General features: G+C 33.7%; 1 protein-coding gene across 1 annotated transcript in view; it reads left to right on the forward strand.

Annotated features, from left to right (window-relative positions):
- LOC115232663 (heat shock 70 kDa protein 12A) overlaps positions 1-22,449 on the forward strand; it is a 286,065-nt gene that overhangs the window by 155,842 nt on the left and 107,774 nt on the right. Inside the window, exon 3 of the mRNA XM_029802682.2 lies at positions 8,233-8,454. Coding sequence (XP_029658542.1) covers positions 8,233-8,454 — 222 coding nt within the window. The remainder of the gene's footprint in view (positions 1-8,232; positions 8,455-22,449) is intronic.

The raw sequence follows: 22,449 nt of genomic DNA on the forward strand, positions 1-22,449 counted from the left end.
GTTGTGCGAACTGTGGAAAATGTTGAGGACATACTTGACCTATGCTTACTATCTAAAACGAAGAGTAAATACAGAGTAAGGTGTTCGGGCATTGACATACTCAGTGGAGTGAAATAATATATTTAATTAAAAGAAAACCTGTGGTGAGAAGAGGAAAAAATTATTAGCTTATTGATTTATTCTTGTTACCCAAGGCAGGAATACAACTTAATACAATTTAATTAGAATTAATTAAAAACAGAATATAGAGGAAAGTGAGTTTGATCTTCGTCAGCATGTTTACAACTCCGGATATGTTTTGCTGTTATTAGACCTCATTAGCAAAATATTGTCTAATATGTGCTGCATGAAATATAGAAGTTTTATAGATATACAGTGAGCGTTTATTCATTCTTAGAAGAATGGTTAGATGAAAATACACGAAAAGTAAATAGCACAATGAGCACTATCGTACTAAATATAGTAAGTCAAAGCTAATAAGAAAATGATTTATTAACATTACACCAGTTGCGAAAAGAAATGATAACTTATTTGAAGGTTAGTGATAAATTGGGGTCAAGAAAGGAAGGGTAGAAAACAGAAAGTTTGAAGTTAATTCTAGAAAACTATAAATAACATAAACCAAGCGAATTAAATAACAAACGCATATTTACAAAGAAATGCGCAAATTTATAAATATTTTAAATGATTATATGTTTTATACATATAAGTGCATATACATACATATATGCATATATATATGTATATCTATATGTGTGTGTATACATATATGTATATATATGTGTCTGTATATATATATGTATACATATATGTGTGTGTGTGTATGTATATATAGTATGTGTATATGTATACATATGTATGAATATATATGTATATATATGTATACACACACGCACACACACACATATATATATACATTACGAAGATGTACTTGCATACAAGTGACCTGATCTGAAATCGTGTGCTGAAACGAAAATAATTGCAGCGTGGAAGGTGTTTATAAGCCATTAAAAACCACAAAACACCTCCACGCTGCAATTTTATGTATGTATATATATATATATATATATATATATATATATATATATATATATATATATATATATATATATATATATATGTATGTATGTATGTATGGTGTATATATATGTATATATATATATATATATTTTATATATATATTTTTATATATATATAATATATATATATAATATATATGTAGTATTTATATATATATATATATATATGTATATATGTATATATGTATATATATATATATATATATTAATATATAAGTATATATAGTTTATGAGAGGTAATGGTGTCAAGAAGACCCAAAGGTATCAGGTAATGCTGAGTAAGTGCTATGGACAGACTATTGTTAAGCTCCACGTTCGGTGATTAAGCGAATGAGGAGTCCAACGTAGGTTATATATGTATATATATATATATATATATATATATATATATATATATATATATATATATATATATATATATATATATAAATTAACAAAATGAGATAAAATCCAGGCTGTCAAAGATTTCAGAACATTTATAAAGAGAAGGTCTTGCAGCTGTTTCCGGGATATTTTATAAATCCCTTCATCGGAGACGGTGCGAGAAAAAGGTTATGCAATCATTACATCAATTTAAATGCAGAGCTATACTCTGCTACATAAATAAATAGAAGTTTTTGATCAGTTTGACACGTTAGTATAATTTTACTCAAATTCTCTAATAGAACAAGAATAGGGAGAGTGTCCATGTTGTTACTAGTGCAACTAAGAACTATATGGAGTTTGTTAGGGTCATAGCTTGTAAATGATTGTGGTTCACTTGTAATTTATTAGTCTTTTTTATCAACTACCAAATCTAAGGCTAGAGGACAGTGTCTGTTTAGAATGGATAGACAGAGTGAGGTGACAATTTATAGTTGGGCATGGTCATAAATACTGTCAGGATTTAGAAAATGTTTAAGTAACTGTCTATAAAGGTGGCTGGGTAGTAGAAGACCCTAAATCAAGATATTAATTACCAGTTAAAGGGGCAAGACGCTAATAAAACCTATGATGTTACACAGAGGAAATTACCATGGGGTACAGTGGAAGATTGTATATAAACAATATTGTTATGTTGTATGAAGATAAAATTTAAGATTACAAAAAATGATATAACCAGAATAGATAAACTGTATATATACCAATTTTCAACATTAGAAAGGGAATTACATAGAATCAGTTTAATATTCATACCAGTACTTAATCATTTACTTATAAGGTGGTTTCTATAAAGATTGCTCTGGGTATTTACTTATGGAAAACTGGGACGATAAATCATGCTATCTTTTTATTAGTTATAAGCTAAGAATCAGAAAAACATCGGAAAAATAAGTTGTGCACAGATACATATACATATGTAACTATGTGCACACATGCAAATATACACAAGTATTTGTACTTTATTATGGGTATGTTATTATCAACTTTTCTAGACTTAAGTAACTAGAAATTTATATTTCTCTTTAAGAACATTAAGACCTTATAAGAGATAAGAAGTTAATAGGTAAAGATATAAAAATAAGAAAACGCAATAATAAGAAATTATAGAAAATAGTAAGAAAATATAAATAACTTGTTATATATAACACTAGCGAGTAATTTCACATCATATCCGACACTAAAATTAATTTCTCCTGTCTTGGTTCAAGTGCAGCACTTATAAATACTAATTTCGAAAATATTTATATGTACGGGTGACACTATGTACGCATGATACCCTTAGGGCTAATATATTATTATTAACCAGGTTGCTCATGTCCATATACTTAAACATTTCATATGTTTCCATAGAGCTCGCACCAGTACCGACTATCTCTATAAGGCTGCGCTTTCCTTATAATATCCCGTTTAAAGCTAAATTCGATTCCGCTTTCCTTCAGTTTCCAAATCTTGCTAGATAAGTATGTACAATTCGCCTTATGTTTGAGCTTAAAAGATGAAAAATTGGTTATTAATGCGTTATTTTCATATTTATTGAACATCCTATATATACAAAGTTACCAGCTACAGTTGTGATAGTACACTTATAGATTACGTTTTGGGTTAAGCATCGGCCTGATAACGGACAGTGAGATTTAAACCTACATTTGCAACTATGAGAATGACCACTATATATTCATTAATCAGGTGAAGTTACGTGGAACGTAAACAAATTATCAAATGCCACCCCACTAATGCGTTAAAATCAGTGGTTAAAAGTATTTCTAGGAGAAATACGAAATTATCAGCGAATATATATGGATAAATATATATATATATATATATATATATATATATATATGTGTGTGTGTGTGTGTGTGTGTATAAGTGTGTGTTTATATAAATTTGTATATATATATATATATATATATATATATGTGTGTGTGTATATCCATATATATGCATATACATATATGGATATATATATATATGTATATGTATATATGTGTGTATATATGTGTGTATATATATATGTGTATATGTGTCTACATATATATGTATATATATATATGTATTATATATATATATGTATACGTATGTATATATATACATGATGTATATATGTATATATATACATGTATATATATATGTATATATATATATGTATATATGTATGTATATATGTATGTACACACACACACACACACACACAAAAACATATATAATAATGTGTATGTATTTTAAAATCGATAAAGTTGGCGTTGATAAAACGGATATTTATAGAAACTTAGACGGCTGAACGATAGCGATAAAGAAAGAAAGAAGAGATAAAAGAAAAGAATTAAAAGGAGAAAAGGAAAGAGAGAAGAAAGGTCGCAAGTCGAGGGTACTGGTCGAAGAAGAAAGAAAAAATTGATTTAGAAATATCTATAGATCACAAATGAAACAAACTTCGTATTAATGATGTATGCGACTGAAAATGGGAAACAAGCGTGTGGAGACAAAAGAAAAATTGTAAAGAGAAAGGTTTTATTGTGTAAACTGTTATTTGTTGTTTTAAAGTGAAAATATATACATAACACACACACACAAACATCAATTTGCTTATAAATAGCGATTAATCGCAAGAGAACATAGTACGGAAAATAAAATAAAAGATAAACAGGGTTAGAGTATAATATAAGCGAGAGGCATCTATGTAAAAGATAACTGCAAAGAATTAATCATCAAAAGTTTAGAAAAAAATTTAGAATAAATAGTTCGTATTTGACATTTAAAATGCACTTTTGAGACACTGGAAGCAAATCTGTTGGGTCTTTATCAATTATGATCCATGATAAATGAAGGGTTAGATAGCTTGAAATTTTTCAGAATTAGTGAAAGTTTTTTCAACAAAATGATATAAACTTAGAATTTCTGTTCAGTACATTTCCATGATTGAAATATACTCATTTCTCAAAGATGCATAAATAACAAAAGTGGGGTATTTGGTTCTAAATATCTTCACGATCAATAATTTCATATCTGATATCTAAACCATTATTATTTGAGTTTTATGAAGCAAATTGACTTTCACAAAATAGGGTCTGCGCCAATGTCTCTGTGTTTGAGGGCATGTATCTGTGTTTTAAATAATAATAAAAGCATTGTGTACAGTGCTCAGGTGCACTACAACACTATAATGCTATATTGGATTCAAGTTTATGGTACAAGCCCAGCAATTTCAGGGGAGAGGCTAGTCAATTAAACCGACCGCAGTGAGGAAATGGTACTTGTTTTATCGACCTTGGAAGGTTGAAAGACAAAGAAAAAAAAACATTGCTGTGTGGCCAAAAAGCTCGGTCTACAACGGCGTGACTGGTTTCAAGTTCAGCTCCACAGCGAGCCGACGAATGCTTTGTATGTAAATTACATAGAAGAGAACAATGTGGAAGCCCAGCGCATACATACATACATACATACATACATACATACATACATACATACATACATACATACATACATACATACATACATACACGCACATATATGTATATATATATATATGTATATATGTATGTATATACGCGACGGGCTTCCACACATATATATATATACATACGAGTGAGTAGATAAACGAAAGAAGGGTACTCAACATGTATAGATGAAAACAGTTTGATTCAGACTTATATATATATATATATATATATATATATTGATGGAGTAGGTAGTTGTTGAGCCACCTAATATGACTCTCAGAAGGTTGTAATCTCGTTTGGTAGTAAAAACCCGGATGAAGAACATATACAAGCAAGGTTGTAACTTTAAACACGTTTATTGTGGCCACACGTATATACACAATAGAATGATAAATGGAATTGTTGGTGTGTAGAGGCCATGATCTTCTGTGCTCTGCTCCTATCTGCAAACTGGCCTGTCGTATTAGAAAAAGCCAATCTAGCTGCATCCTCACAGCTTGCGTGTCAGTGCAGAAAAGAGAAAGAGATGAGGTCACGTGTCTGAACCTTAATGTTGCGTAACGACTTCTATATCTGGCCGGCTTGTTTGACCCGCAGTCAAGGAGAGCAACTGCGCCTACACACACACAGCACATATGCTGATGACTGAAATTGGTTAGACAGAGTATGCGTAGAAGTGAACTGACGTTACTTTTGTGCTTTTGTTGCTGTTCATCTTTCAATTAAAATGTATGATATATATGTATGCGTACGCGTTATGCAATCATTCATTGATTCATTCATGCATAGTCATACCATTTTGCAAGATACTGCTTTGAATTCAGTTCGGTGAATTTTTTTCTCCAGTCACTGCTCTACTGAAACATAACATTCAACGTTTCCTCGCCCAAAGTTGTAGCAATTGTTTTTTGTTTCTCCCGTTGATTGTCAATTGCCATTCACTCTCTCTGTTTCTAATTTTGTCGGTATCTTGTATTTAATCTGTGTCTCAGTTTCTCTATACATATATGCATCTGTGTGTGTGTGTCTGTGTGTGAGAGAGAGAGAGAGAGAGAGAGAGGAGAGAGAGAGAGAGAGAGAGAGAGAGAGAGAGAGAAAATGTGTGTGTGGGTATATGTATGAGTGTGTGTACCCTACTTGGAATGAGGTAGCGACTACCCCCACCATTTGCTGAACTACTGTTTAATCAATGGTACATTTGAACTATAAGAAATAGCATACAACTCTACCTCTACAGTTTGGAAAAGGCAGGACACATTGACAATTTCATTCCTGATATTCAAAAGGCAAGATGGTCGCCGTTGAGTAAAGTCTTTATTATAAGTCTGCTCCATCAGTGCATATTCGAACTTAAACAACATTTAAAGGAACTTTCGATTATGTATCTACTCAGGGATAACATAGGATAGTGAACTGCTAGAAATAGCGGCCTAAGCTCCCTTAAATTCCATACCACCTTAAAACCCGAAGAATATATTAAAGATTTATACTTCTGAATATACAAAATATGAAATGACAAGACTGGAAGACCTTCACATATCTGTGTTTAAGCTAGAAGTAATCTGCCAAATCTAACTTCTTGTTAAAAGGACACGTTAGGCAATGTAATTCCCTATATATCAAAAAAGTCCGTTTAATACTGATCAGTTCCGTAAAGTCAATATTCATAGATTCATATGGATAAATGCAGGTACATTTCTCAGTGCACGTATGTATATACATTCTCTCACACCTACATAACACACACACACACACACACACACACACACACACACACCACACACACAAACACACACACACACACACACACACGCACACGCATCCCCACACACTCACACCAAAGTTTGACTGGTTTCGCAAGCGTTTATGAACTGGAGCTTGTGCCATGTTTTCGCTAATTATTTTAGGTGCCTATATGGTGGCGAGCAGTCATAGACACTCCCCTTCGACCCTTCTACCCTTAACCCAGTATGTAACAGTTAGCGGTGTAGATATAACGTACGTTACTCAAGGATGCAACACGCCGCCTTGTCCAAGAATCGATTCCACAAACTTATGATCATGATTGCACGGGTCTTTATGTATGAATGTGTGTATTATATGTATGTATATATGTATACTTCTTGTATATAATGCTGTATGAAATTAGTCTGGCTTTTTATGTAGATATGTGTTTTATCGAGTTACTTTCTTCTCTTTGATTTCTTTGAAAACAATCTGTTGTGTACATTTAGCAATAAAAGGTGATCTTAAAAAGATGAGGGCCATTCATACCACTGTTGGAACCATCAGCCATTATCAATAGCATGGTCAAAGGGAAGAAAAGATCATATACAAAAATTTGTGAAAAATCTATTTCAATTAAATATAAATTTAACACCATAAAATATAAAATTCATCTTGTTTTATAAAAACGGTAACGCAGTGATTTAATCTGTAAATGATAGCAGCTTTTATACGGTAAAGCGAATCAACATGGTTTGATTTTTGTTACGGATTCTGTTTAAACAAAATAACTGGCAGGGAAGTTGTAGTAACATTAAAACTAAAAGATTAAAATATCAGTAACATCATTTTTCGATATTCCTTTTACTTTATCTCTGTGATCTGGTTTCAAAAATCCTCCCGCTAGGATCAGCTTTACTTTTCAATCTTCTGAAAACACTTTGTAGCACGATTTTTCTCCTTCTGTAGCAACTTTTATTTCCTATTTGCTTACCCCTAGAAAGTATGAAAAGTGGCTAATATTTCCTTCCAACTTAGCTTTTGTTACATTTATTCAAACCCCAAAGAATCCCTCACAACACAAGGCTACGATGTTTCACCACTACTCCTGCTCATGATCAGAGATGTACATATTGTCAGCTACTTAGGGGCATGCTCAAGGGGTTAAGGTGAAGCAACTGAGAAGTAAATCTGTGGTATTGAACAAAACATTTGTTATAACAATAGTTCTGCTTCAGCAAATCAGCGCTGAATCTGTCTGAAATGTTATGGAAATAGATCAGTTTCCAGGTCACAAAAGCAAAATTTGAAGGGGATAGTAGCCATTTCCTTTGATTTTAGATGGCAGCAAATAGGGAATAACACTTACTGACTAAATACAAATGAATAAAGATATAAATAAAAGTTTTGTTATTCAGTGAAATCCATAAAATATGTTACCAGTAGAATATCCAAGAGTTTGACCATATCGAAAACACGTTACCTTAAAATCTGTTCTATGTGCCAAAGTTAAAACCCATCAACATATTCTATTAATTTATGTACCCTCTTTTTTTTTACTGTTATAGGATTTAACCAAAGACACAATTTTGGAGGCAACCAACGGTAAAACGATGCCAGCTCTCACAGTGTTCTCCTATGCGCTAAAATTCTTCAAAGAACACGCCTTGCAAGAATTGTCCGATCAGTCGGGCATGGAGATTGTCAACGATGATGTACGGTGGGTGATTACAGTACCAGCGATATGGAAAGCGCCTGCCAAGCAGTTTATGAGACAAGCATCATACCAAGTATGTAAACTACATTACATATTTTCCATATCTACGGAGTGTTTGTAACATTTTTCTGCGCTCATTCGGCTTTTATTTGTCTAGTACCTTGTTCAAAATACTGATAGTCCTAATATCCTGGGTTTTAAATATAGCATTGTGGTTACCCTTTTTACTTGGATACATCCATTTCTGTATGATCTATAACGAAGAGCAAGTAGAATCTTGATCACTGAAACCGGCAAATATATTTGAAATATTTTGTCCCTGCCTCACACCAGTGTACACTCTGTATTGGTCAGACACTTGTCTTCCAGTGGTCAATCTAGCCATCATACAATTGTGATACAATTGCTTTACAAGTCATTAAGAGAGACTGTTAAACCAAGAAAATTTACTTGCATTCACCCTTATACATACATATACTTTTATTTAACACTAGATATATGTATATACATGAATATATCTATTTAAACATACATTCACATTTTTCCCTCTAGAAAATGTGTATCCATGTTACTTATTAGCCTCCAAATACTCTCGTATATAAATATTCTTTTTCCATATTTATATATATTCGTTTAGAATTTTGAATTTATACTAAAAAACAGAAGTATAATGCTATGGAGTAACCGTACTTAGTTCTATATACCGGGATATAGTCATTCCCATATGATAATACTTATATGGAAAAACATGCGTTATTCATTCTATAACCAGGTCTTGCAGGTACAGATGTCCTATCGCTTCATGACAAATAAATCTCTCTTATGGTTGCTTCATTTTTAACCGAATAATTTTACACACATACAAATTATTATGAAATTGCATTATGTAGGTAGGCAACATACCAGTAACGACAATAAAAATACCCTCAATACATTTTCGAGTAAATAAATAGTCGGAGGGTATTAAACAAAGAGAAACCAGAGTTGATCTAGCAGTGCCTAAAGATGCGCATGTATACATATATTGTTGAATCATATTAATGCAATAATGTGTATAGTATATGTAACATTCAGCATACACCAGATGATAACGATGCGCTGAAACAATTGTAGTGATTTGTAATAAAGCCTGTTCATTTCATCTCCAGATATTAAAATTCTGACACACTAGCGCTCGCACATACACGTACACACGCGCTTACATATGAATAGTTTTACTCAGGTGACATCAACATTTACTGGGCGAAAAATTGGTGTAGTCTTAAACATTAATGTGCAAAAATGAATTTCCTGACCAATTATCATGCTTTTGATGCATGGTTCACTCAGTATTATGTTATAGATTTCTCCAGTTTATTATCAAAGAAATACTGTAGTATAATTTGTGTGACACAACACCATTTCTTATTTAAGCTAAAGCATATGTATTTACCAGTATGATTTATTACAATAGATTTTGTTTATTCCCTTCATTCAGAGAGCATTTTTTCTTCTGCCACTGATGTGGTACACTAGATTTCACGTTGAACTTCATCCACTTAGTATTAATATTCATGTAGTATACGGCCCATGAAATTTATCTCAGAAACTAGTCTACAATATTAAACTTTTACGCGAATATATATGTAATTCTATAAAAATGCTACTTACACACATATACGCACACATACACACAGATATGTATATATGATGTTTTTGTCGAGTCCAGTCTCAAAATGATATATGGAGATTTGCTTTCACTGTAGAAATCAACTAGGTTTCGAAGAGAACGAAATAATTTAATTTATAGTGCTATATTAATATCAAAATACTCTCTTAGGTACAAAGGCCATATTTATAAGCAAGCGAAGCGATAGTCACGTGATTTGACCTTGCTATCTTTATATATATATTTCATTGATCCTGGATATTTTATCAATATCCTCTGGGATTTGAAGGCAGAAACATTAGGCAGTCTGCCAAGTTGATACTGAAAAATCATTTAGTCTGGCCCTCTATCATTGGAATTAATTCTGCATTAATTTACACGCACACACACACGCTTGCATCCTCATTTATATATACACATGCACATACATATACGGACATATGTATATACCTACATGCATTTACACATACATAGATTATAACATACATGCGGTTATATATGTCACTGTGTGTTCGTAAGTATAGTAAGATCATTTAATCTCAGGTTACACACTCAAATATTTACAAATATATACACATTCATACATATTCATATCTTTATCAAAATTAATATCTATCTATCTATCTATCTATCTATCTATCTATCTATCTATCTATCTATCTATCTATCTATCTATCTATCTATCTATCTATCTATCTATCTACACATCAACTTACATTCCAGATTCACGCTCTCCCTCTCACATGCATACACACACACGCACGCACGCGCTCGTGCACACACATACACAAATGTACACACACATACATTCACATATCGTGGCAATAATAGTAAAAATGATCTACTAATATAGGATGTATATAACTAAAACCTTATACAAACATTATTGTCGGCTCAGAAGTAGCAACGAGACTAACTCGTTATTTGCACAGTTAAAAGTATATTTGAACAAATAAATTGTTTCGCTATCAAACCATACGGCTGTCTCCTTTCGTTGCCTCTTATTCTTCTTTGATAAAGCCAGCAGTACTTAAGAAATACTTAAACTAGTGTTTTCGGCTCGAATTTAGGTCATCGTTTGTATCCATGAGAGAGTTTTATTCTTTACACTGAAGCTACCAAAAAAGATTGATTAAAGTTATCACTAACATATTGAATTAGTTAACAATTCTCTCGTAGCATGGCCACAGTCTAATGACTGAAGTATGTAAAAGATAAAAGATTAATCCATAACGAAAGAGTGTCTTCAAAAAATAGCAGCCAAATATTACTCAAATCAAACCCTACTTTCTTTAAAGAGATATATTGCATAATATACTCTTAGATTTTTGTATGTCTGAATATAAGACGAGAAGGTCATAGCTAGAAGGTTTTTGGTCATACGTGAGTTTCATCAAAACTGACAGGAGAATCAACAACAACCCTTAGGTTTATCTTTAAACTTGTTGATGCGTTTGCTTTATATCTGAATACACATATATCATCTCATACAAACATACGACGAGTATATTATAGAGCACATAGAGCTAGAGCTAAAGGGAGTGCTTTTGGCTTATCGCTTAAGCCGCTTAAAATCTCAGCCAGATCGTTTTCAAATTTTAGCCCATTGACTTTATGAAAAGATGAGATACTATTTGATCAGGTATTTTCACGTGGTAGTAAAATATCACGTACATTTAAGCATATATACCAAAAAATGAATAAAACATAAATAAATTAAAAGTTACAGTAACATTTATCAGAAACGTGTACCCTATATGTACCTTTTTAAGGCTGTAAAATTGGCAAAGGCGTTATAGCGTTTAATATATTGCTCGCGGTATTTTTTCTGAATATATTAGCTCTGCGTTCAAATGTCACCGAATTGAACTTTTCGGGGGTCGATAAAAATACGAATCTGAGGCGGTGAATTGGCGGAAACGTATGATCTGACTGGATGCCTGGTAGTATTTGTTCCGGCTCTTTGCGTTCTGAGTTCAAATTCGACCAGAACGTACTTTGGATGATGGATTTAATCTATCAACCGATTTAATACTTCTAAAGGTACTTTGGTGGGTGCCGTTTAGCGGAGTTTACTCTGTTGCATGCATTCGGACTAAATCCCTGGCTTGAGAATAACTCTTCCCTTAGTCCACCCACTATCTGTAAAGTGTCATGGGCATCGTCTTCCCCGCTCGTATTTTGCTGCAGACTTTTGTTTTGTTGGATGCAACATAACAGATAGCAGAAGTGTTATTGGAATAGAGAAGCCAATTAGTGTAGGTAGCAGCGAGTCACATTTACTTAATTCAGAACTGTTCAATCAATGATAGAATTAAAATGCTACTTCCTGAAATTTACATTGAAATAGTTCTGCTCTATTGACGTAATACTGGAACAATGACAGAAACACAGGTCGAAGAGATAAGAGCTAGACATCACTTTCATTAGGAATGGATTGTGAATGGCTTATTGCAAGAAGGCAGATTTCGAAGCTGAAAACATTTTTTATTCATAAAGGATAATTTTAAGTGAGCTTACATTGACAAGACCAATATACAAATATCCATTCTTTTGGATCCCAAAAATCAAACTACAGCGCCTTACTGTGTTTAGGAATGATTTACGAAAGACATGTATTTGACAACTTAAGGATTCTCTAGCTAGGCGCAATATTCGATTTAATGATGTTGCTGACATTACTATAGATAGCAATTATTGAAGAGAGCTGAATGACCAGTGTTGAGTGCACAGTATCTCTTAAGTTGTGGATCAGTAATTATGGAAAAGGTAAAGAATATTGAACATGAGATGAGACGTTAATAGTTACAAAGACTCCTCAAATATTTGTTTTGTGACGTGTAAGCAATGAAGATATCTACTACGAGTAACTATCCCATATCAAACCTTCCATTTAAGAACCTAGTTTGTACATACATACGTACATACAACGTACATTCATACGTACATACATACATACATACATACATACATACATACATACATACATACATACATACATACATACATACATACATACATACATACATACATACATACATACATACATACATACATACAGACAGACAGACAGACAAACAGACAGAAACGGAATTAAGCTAAGAAAGATAACTAACTCAGAGTGGTGAGTGGCATAGATTTGGACAACAAAGACGAATAAAGGTATTTTAACTTTCAGCCAAGATATATTTATGAGTTACTGATGTTATCTATGCTTCGAGAGAAGGGAAAACGCTCCTTGTGTTAAATGTGACGCTAAATACGAGGGAATCTCAAGAATCATAAATCCTCAGGAATTAAATCAAGAATATTCTAGAATTACCTATAGGGAAAAGAGTCATATTTGTGGAGACAAACAAAAGCTAGGGAGACGCGTTTCTGTATCAATAAGTGTTATCAGCACAAAAGCTATTTCACCTGGAGAACATTTATAGTCCAAGGTGAAAAACAAAAATAATATCTGAAAGAAGCAATTCAGAGGTGGTCAATGGCAGGAATTGCGACAACAAAAAGAAATTTTTATGGGAGCCATACAAGAAAAAATTATGTTGCATTGGAATTATCTTCGATTCGAGACGTATTACACGCACACACTCACACACGTATATATATATATATATTATATATATATATATATATATATATATATATATATATATATATATATGTATATTATCTACGTTATGTATAGATATATTTAGTATGTATAATGTATATTGCATTTTATGTATGTTACATATATATGTGTGTGTATATATATACCTGCATATTATATTATACATATTATATGTTTGTGTATACTTAAGTACACAGACATATATGCGTACTAATCTACTTCCTTCCGTATACTCACACACATACGCACACAAACATACACACACATATTTCATTTTAATTTCTTTTGACTTGTTTCAGTCATTAGACTGCGGCCATGCTGGGGCACCGCCATGTGCAATTTCAGTCGAACTTACCAATCGTAGTACTTATATTTTTTTTCTAAAACCTGGTACTTATTCTACCGGTCTCTTTTGCCGAAGTGTTAAATTTCGGGGACGTAAACACACCAGCACTGGTTGTCAAGCCGTGTTGGGAACAAACACATACACACACACAAAACCACACACACACACACACACACACACACACACACACACACACACACACACACACACACCACACACACACACACACAAACACAAATACGACGGGATTCTTTCAGTTTCCGTCTACCAAATCTATTCACAAGTATTTGCTCAGCCGAATGCTATAGTAGAAGACACTTGCCCAAGGTGCCACGCAATGGGACTAAGCACCGAACCATGGAGTTGGGAGCCAAACTTCTTACCACACAGCCACCACACAACCACCCACACGCATACAGTATTATACTCTAGAAAAAAGACTTCTATGTAATGCAAATCGTGAGGAAACGAGTTTGTGTGTGCGTGTATGTGTGTGTGTATTTTTGCGAGTGTTTGCGCGCGCGCGCGTTCGTAAATGTGGTTGCGCGCATGAAATGTAAAGAGTGAGGAGGAGGAGAAGCAGACTTGTTATGAAAGAGAAGTGAACGCAACCATTCAGGAGATTGGTTGTGGAAGACAGTATGAAGTAATTGTTTAATGATCCATGCATTTAAAGAAAGCAATGGTTAATGAATTTTTTTCTTGGATTTTTGATCGATAATGGAATCTTCAGCGGACCGTTTTCAATATTCCTGTAATTGAAATTGAGTAAAAACTATTGGTTATGTCATTTCCACAACATCGTATCGCCTGACAGCATTGGTTCTAAGAGTATTGCAATATCCATAACTTTCTCTCCGAAGAATTAATAGAATTAAGTAGATTAAGATTAATAATCTAGGAGACAACGAGAAATTCACTTTAAATAACATTTCAACAATCTGATCTCATCTATATACCGGATTGAACTTGTCGACTTATCACGCAACTCCAGTTCTATAATGATTTAGACATCGAAACGTTAGCTGCTTGTTAAGCCCGAACTCTATCTATCTATCTATCTATCTATCTATCTATCTATCTATCTATCTATCTATCTATCTATCTATCTATCTATCTATCTATCTATCTATCTATCTATCTATCTGTCTGTTGTCTGTCTATCTGTCTGTCTGCCTGTCTGTCTATTCGATTCCAGGCGGCGCGTTGTGTCCTTGAACAAGACACTTTAGTTCAAGTTGTTCCAGTCCATTCAGCTGGCAAAAATGGGTTGCACCTGTAATTCAAAAGGCCAGGCTTGTTATATTCTGTGTCACAGTGAATCTCCCTAAGGACTACGTTATGGGTACGCCGCGTGTTAGTGGGTCGACTGAACCCTTGCTGTCTTAAACGACGGAGCTTATACATATATATATATATATATATATATATATAATGAAAAAAGATCAGTGGGTTATCTAGTAGTGCTACAACTGTTTCATTGGGAATTTTTTCACAATCATCAGAGCCCGAAGTGGTCCTCACGGCAGTAGGTCCGTGAGATGGTTGCGACTTGAAAACAGTTTGGAGTAGCAACCAGAGAGAGAAGCACTAAGGCGCAATGCACATGTGTGCACTGGATTCGTAAAAACGGAAGAGAAGAATAAAAACGCAAAGCGCATGTCACATCTCTCGCAGCTGCAATTTTCTTGTTTATATTCGCGTAAACATAATATAATTAGTTACATTGTGTAGTACGTTACATAACTCCTAACTCATTAGACAATCAGGAGAGCAATGACTTGATTAATCAACATATTATCATGACCATAGCTGAGGATAGGCACGAAACCTGAACTGAAATTATTTAGTATTTTCACCAACCTCTCCTCTTTTGAGGATCAAATATATATGTAAAGAGGGGAGGAGTGCTTCTTTTTCGGATGTATGATTTACGGACGATGTACATATGTGTGTGAATATATATCTATATCCATACACACATATTATACTTTAGAAATAAACTTCTACGAGAGGATGTGTGTGTGTGTGTGTGTGTGTAGGTATGTTGATGCAAACTGGAAAAATACAACTCAAAATATGAATATATGTATATTTTTACGTGCCAACGCATGAAACTCTCGGACCTTGGGTCACTCTGTTATATATGTAAGCGCAGGAGTGGCTGTGTGGTAAGTAGCTTGCTTACCAACCGCATGGTTCTGGGCTCAGTCCCAAGGCTTGGCACCTTGGGCAGGTGTCTTCTACTATAGCCTCGGGCTGACCAAAGCCTTGTGAGTGAATTTGGTAGACGGAAGCTGAAAGAAGCCCATCGTGTGTGTTTGTGTATATATATATATATTATATATATATATATATTATATATATATATATATATTATATATATATGTATTTGTGTGTATATGTTTGTGTGTATATGTTTGTGTGTCTGTGTTTGTCCCCCCAACATCGCTTGACAACCGATGTTGGTGTGTTTATGCCCCTGTAACTTAGCGGTTCGGCAAAAGAGACCGATAGAATAAGTACTAGGCTTACAAAGAATAAGTCCTGGGGTCGATCTGCTCGACTAAAGGCGGTGCTCCAGCATGGCTGAAACAAGTAAAATAGTAGAAGATATATATATATAGATATATATATATATATATATATATATAAGGTAGAATGGAGATAAAGTTAGAAGTATGAGTTCAACGCAACTGGTACATTAGTGATGTGAAAAAATGGACAACGGGCATTTACTCCTCTCAATTTTCCCATGAATTAGTAATGAAGTTATAAAATTTCAATTTTACTCACGAATTGATGATAATGTTCTGTTGAATCGTACTGTCAAAACTGGCATGATCCCAAGTTAGAATGAAAAGATTGAATGTGATCATTTTAGTTTTCATTCAATTTATAAAGTTTTAGCTTCTCACTCATATTTGCATACGTCTGTATTTAAGCATATGAGTAAACGCGCCCATATACCTAATACATCCATCTAGCTCTCTGTCTACGTATCTGTTTATTCATCTATTTGTCTATCGGTCTGTCTGTTTGTCTGTCTATTCATTTATTTGTCTGTCTGTCTATCTATCTATCTCTATCTATCTATCTATCTATCTATCTATCTATCTATCTATCTATATATCTATCTATCTATCCATTCATCCGTCTATATATACATATACACATACATATGTATGTATGTATATACATTCATACATACACACGCACACGCACACACACACATATATATATATAATAATTTAAAATGAGGGTGAAAAATTGAATATTAATTTGATAATAATATCAATTTAACACCTAGAGTGGTCTAGCATATTAAAAAACTGAAGGTTCAGTAAATTGTATTACATACAAATTAGAAGGATGACCACTATGTGGACAGTTCTAAGACTATAGCGGATATACTTCTAGCATTAGGGTTGTCCACATAGTGGTCATCCCTCTAATATATATATATATATATATTATATATATATTTGTTTCTCAATCTCACTGTATTTTCCTGTGTTGTTACATCTACGCATATATGCTATCAATGTTTATACTTACACGCAAGAAATAATCCAATATGTGGGTGGTACTTATTTTATCAAACAAGTGGGAATGCAAGGTGAAGTCACCTCCAGTGAGAGTTCTTCTCTGAACATGGAAGCAAAAAATTGGGTACGATATTTAATCTGATATTTTACCATTTCTGTCATTAAATTACCGGCCATTTATCGTTTCGGAGAATAATAATGAAATAAATATATTCAACCACAGCAATGTTCGGACTCTGTAAGAGAAAGGTTTTCGAGTGCTCATAAGATATGCGAATAAAGATAACGAGAATGATAGATCTGACAGCAACAAAGATGAAAAATCAATACTAAAATATAACAAAAAAAGTTTCTAAAGCTAAGAAGCTTTCCTCACATGCAGATGAAGGCAAAGTAGTATTGTATTTAGTACTTTTATCACGATAACACGTGATGAGAAAGTGAAACAAGGATTCTGATGGATATGCGTCAGCATCAAAAAAAGAAAATTACAACCGCTTCTGTGGATTCAGAAAATACTTTTCAACCTTTTCTAAGAATTCGAAAGATGCAGAATTAATTTATAAATTGAATCATGGGAATAAAGAAATTCAAATTTAAAAAAAAAAACTTTAAACAAATTTTCACTGAACATGAACGTTTGATTTTTTACTTTGAAGTATGAAATTATCGATTAAATAAAAGCAAGGAAATATCACCAGATCCGCAACCCCACCAACCAGTTATTGAAATTTTAGGGTTATCTTTTCCTTCTCAATATATGACGGGAATAAGAAGATAGAAAAAATATATTGGATTTGTATCTAGAATACATATTTGAGGAATTTATCAATGATTTAAAAAATAAGATTATTGAAAGAACAAAACAAAACAAAACAAAACAAAACAAAAACTACTATAACAAAAAACTGAAAGTGAACGAGGCTGAAAGTTTAAGAAACAGCATATGAATGTTACAAAATACTAATACAGTATTAGTGCTCAAATGAAGTATAGATACATCCAGAAGATTTCCTCAATGGGTAGGTGTAGATTGCATTAAGATTTTAGAATCTATCTATCTATCTATCTATCTATCTATCTATCTATCTATCTATCTATCTATCTATCTACTATCTATCTATCTATCTATCTATCTATCTATCTATCTATCTATCTATCTATCTATCTATCTATCAAAAAATCTCTAACTCCCTACCTACTTTCCTACATGCCTGCCTGCATACGAACGTACGGGTGTGTGAACGCATGGTGGTACATACGTACGTATGTATGCATGCATGTATGTATGTATGTATGTATGTATGTATGTATGTATGTATGTATGTATGTATGTATGTATGTATGTATGTGTGCGTAGATATGTCTTTATTTCTGTTTGTCAAAATATCAGCGTCGTATGTATCGTTAATTGTCCGTTCAATTTTCAGCATTGAACGGTAAGTTTGAAAATATTGTAAGGAGAAATGATAAATTGTTTATAAATATGTACTGTTACAGGTGACTTATTTTTCTTGAGTTATTATAAAATTAAGATGGCGGCGTATTGATTATGCATGACTAGGGCCGAGAGAGCATTTTAAATAAGCTGGGTATATACACATAAATACAAATGACAAACCGGTGAGTTGTAACCATGACATTAACAATGAAAATATTACTAGATGTTATAGTGCATCATGGACTGAGGATAACGATATACATGAGGTTCAATATAGCGGACTAAAACAGAGAAGAGAATAGAAGAGAGAGAGAGAGAGAGAGAGAGAGAGAGAGAGAGAGAGAGAGAGGAGAGAAATAGAGCAAGACGGGTGAAAATAACAGAATGAATAATCCTAGTATAATAAAATAATCTTTTGATTCATTCCATCAAGCACTTTTATCATGTTTTATATTAAGTAAATGTCCAGTGTTTCTCTAGATACTCATCGCAGTCCCCACTTTTGGTCAAGATTCCTGATTTGGCTATAATATAATCTGAGGATTTATTAAAGTTTCAGTGTAAAGTACTTTACCGTTATGCTTAATCAGAAATTTCAAGCACCATTTATGTATGATTTGCATTTCATAAGGATCTTCTAAGTGAGTGTAGCATTCAGTAGCATTTTCTTTGAAATTCCCGACGTAACTCGGCAGTTTTGTAGCTTAAGTCATTTCTATATTTCCGAAAGAGAATTATAGTTAACAGTACCTCAAATATCAAAGATAATAATATAGATAATATTGAAATTTTACATTATTCATTAACGCTGGTGTTTCGTGTTAAATACTCATTTACAAAGGCTTTAAGAAATAAGTGGGATATAGTACTAAGTGCGATGTATAGTTTTTGTTCAGATGTACTTCTTACTCCTTGACAATCAGTTTAGCGTTGCATGGATAATCAAGGATGAATGTATTTGTATTTCTTGATATGCAATGTCTGGGGTTACTTTAGTTGGCTTGCTTGTTATTAAGTTCTTCACATTGATGGTACACGTAGAACTCAGTTTAAGCATATTTCCATTAAGTATTTTTTGTATGAGTAGCTGATGAGTAAGTGAAAAGTTTTTACCATTAGAGAGCAGCTACCACACCTTGATGTATTGGCTGGAGTAAAGAAGTTGTAATCTTGGAGATATATTCTACTCTCTCATAATTAAAGAACTCATTTAAGTACACTGTGTGGCTTGGTGCTCTGTCTAAAACGGGCAAGGCTTTGTTGGAAATATGTCTGGCACTGTGCCATTCTACTGCTGGGTAAAATGTGATTGTAAACAACATTTCATTCATAGTGAGAAATTCCACATTAATCTTTGTAAGTTTTTTTTTATAATGATGCATATACAGACACTTACACATTAACACACGCACGCACATATATGTATGCATATATGTATGAACAAGCATATACCCTGCGAAATATAAGATGCCTTGGGCGGTGAGTAAGGCAGTTGGTGTCGTCCCCCCATCAGACTCTCTCTCAGAGACTTCACGCCAAGTACCAAGTAGTGTACAAGCGTACAAGGAACAAGGTCGACGAGGGAGCTGCACCGTAATAACAGCTCACTTACTAGTTGACGCCGAAACCGCTGTCTGATAGTACAAATGTTCCGTTTGGCCGCAATAACCTTGAAGCTGTTTATCTAGGATTCCTCTGACTTGTCACTTATCTAAAGTCCTACTGCCGACGTCTTCACCGTATTCCTGGCATGAGAGGTAGTATTTGCCCAAAATGCCACCCCAGTCTACAGACGGGAGGGGCGACTTACTCTCCTTTTATGGCCTGCTGATGATGTGGGTGCCGAACCGTACGGTAATGTATGTATGTATTTTACGTCAGGTCACTTGTTACTGGTAAAATGGAAACCAGTACATGGTGAGACCGTCGGAAACTAAACCGACACCCCCTCTAGGCTTGCCTGATGAGGAGGGTCGCTAGAAGCCCAGTAGGACTAAAACAAGATCTGACAAATGGACGGATGAACTCAGTACAGAGTCGACGAGTAGTGTAGGTTTAATGACCAGTAATAGCATGGGCACTCAGAAATTCTTGGTTAGTGTCTGGCGTGCTGGAAGACCACTGGGAGCTGAGATATACCTCAGCGGTTGCTAAAGCATGTATCTGGGAGAAGGTCTTCTGATATAAATCAGATGTGCAAGGAATAACATCGAGCATTTTGGGGATCATTTGTTGGCGCTTGAGATCATGGTGCTCTCAAGTTCCTGAGTCTGCGAACCATACTGGTACTGGATATTTTACCCCAGCCTGTCTCTGGATCATGTCGGGAGGGTGGAGAGGCTCTGTGAAGTATTGTGCAAGCCTTATTGGACCTAAAAGTTTAGGTTTCACAATCGTTGGCGAGACGACTTTTTGATGCCCATTTGAGTTGGAAGGCACCTTACCCAGCATGGACCAAACGCACGAACCCGGGTGAAGCCAACTATGGGTGCAATAACCTCATGCCTGGACATTGCTGACATTTTGTATGATCAACAGTCGGAGATGGTCTTCCTCGGTCACGAGTGGACAGCAATCATCATGTATGTATGTATGTATTGTGATTATTGATTTTTAAATTGTTAACTACACATTGATCTTAGCCAAAAGAAGAAAATGTACCTTTTAAATTCTTAAAATTTATCCAAGTTTTCGTGAGGGGGAAAATATAGACCATATTTATCATATTTCATAATTTCTGCAAAGAGAAAATCACAGACGTGCGGATGCGTATATGATATATATATATATATATATATATTGGTAAAATGTGCTATCGGAACACCAACACAAATTAGACTAAACAAGGAAACATTCTTCATGGAAAATTACAAGCTCAAACTTAACCATTCCAACATTCTTATACAGAGAAACTCACTCCAAAAAAAAAGGCAAGAAATATTAAGCGATTATCTCCCTTACACCGGAAGAAATCACTTATTATTTCCCCTTATCTGGAACTCTTTTTCACACTTCTCAACGTAAACATAACGATGTAAGAAATTTGAAAAGCTGAACGCGAAACCGGTCATTTCTACAAAAACTATGTCATTGTATGAAAAAAATTTATAACATTCTTCAGACATAATGACTCAAATATATTTTTTAACCTTTTAAAACAAGCCTTCTGTAGTTTTTTCACTTTTTACTATTTTCTATATATTCAACCACGTGCTTTCACACACCAACTTTCTCATATATATATGCATACTTTCCTACATGATATATATATATATATATATATATATATATATATATATATATATATATATATATATATGCATACATTCATACACATACATATGTGTATGTACGTATCTTTTTTTGCTTGTTTGTGCGTGTGTGTGTGTGTGCAATTGATTGTTTGTATGTAACTTCTTCCTCGTAACAGTTCCATCAGCAATTATGTTAATTGCGAATTCCGCGGCAT

Source organism: Octopus sinensis, linkage group LG2 (genome assembly GCF_006345805.1).
Source record: "Octopus sinensis linkage group LG2, ASM634580v1, whole genome shotgun sequence".
Classification (NCBI taxonomy): Eukaryota; Metazoa; Mollusca; class Cephalopoda; order Octopoda; family Octopodidae; genus Octopus; species Octopus sinensis.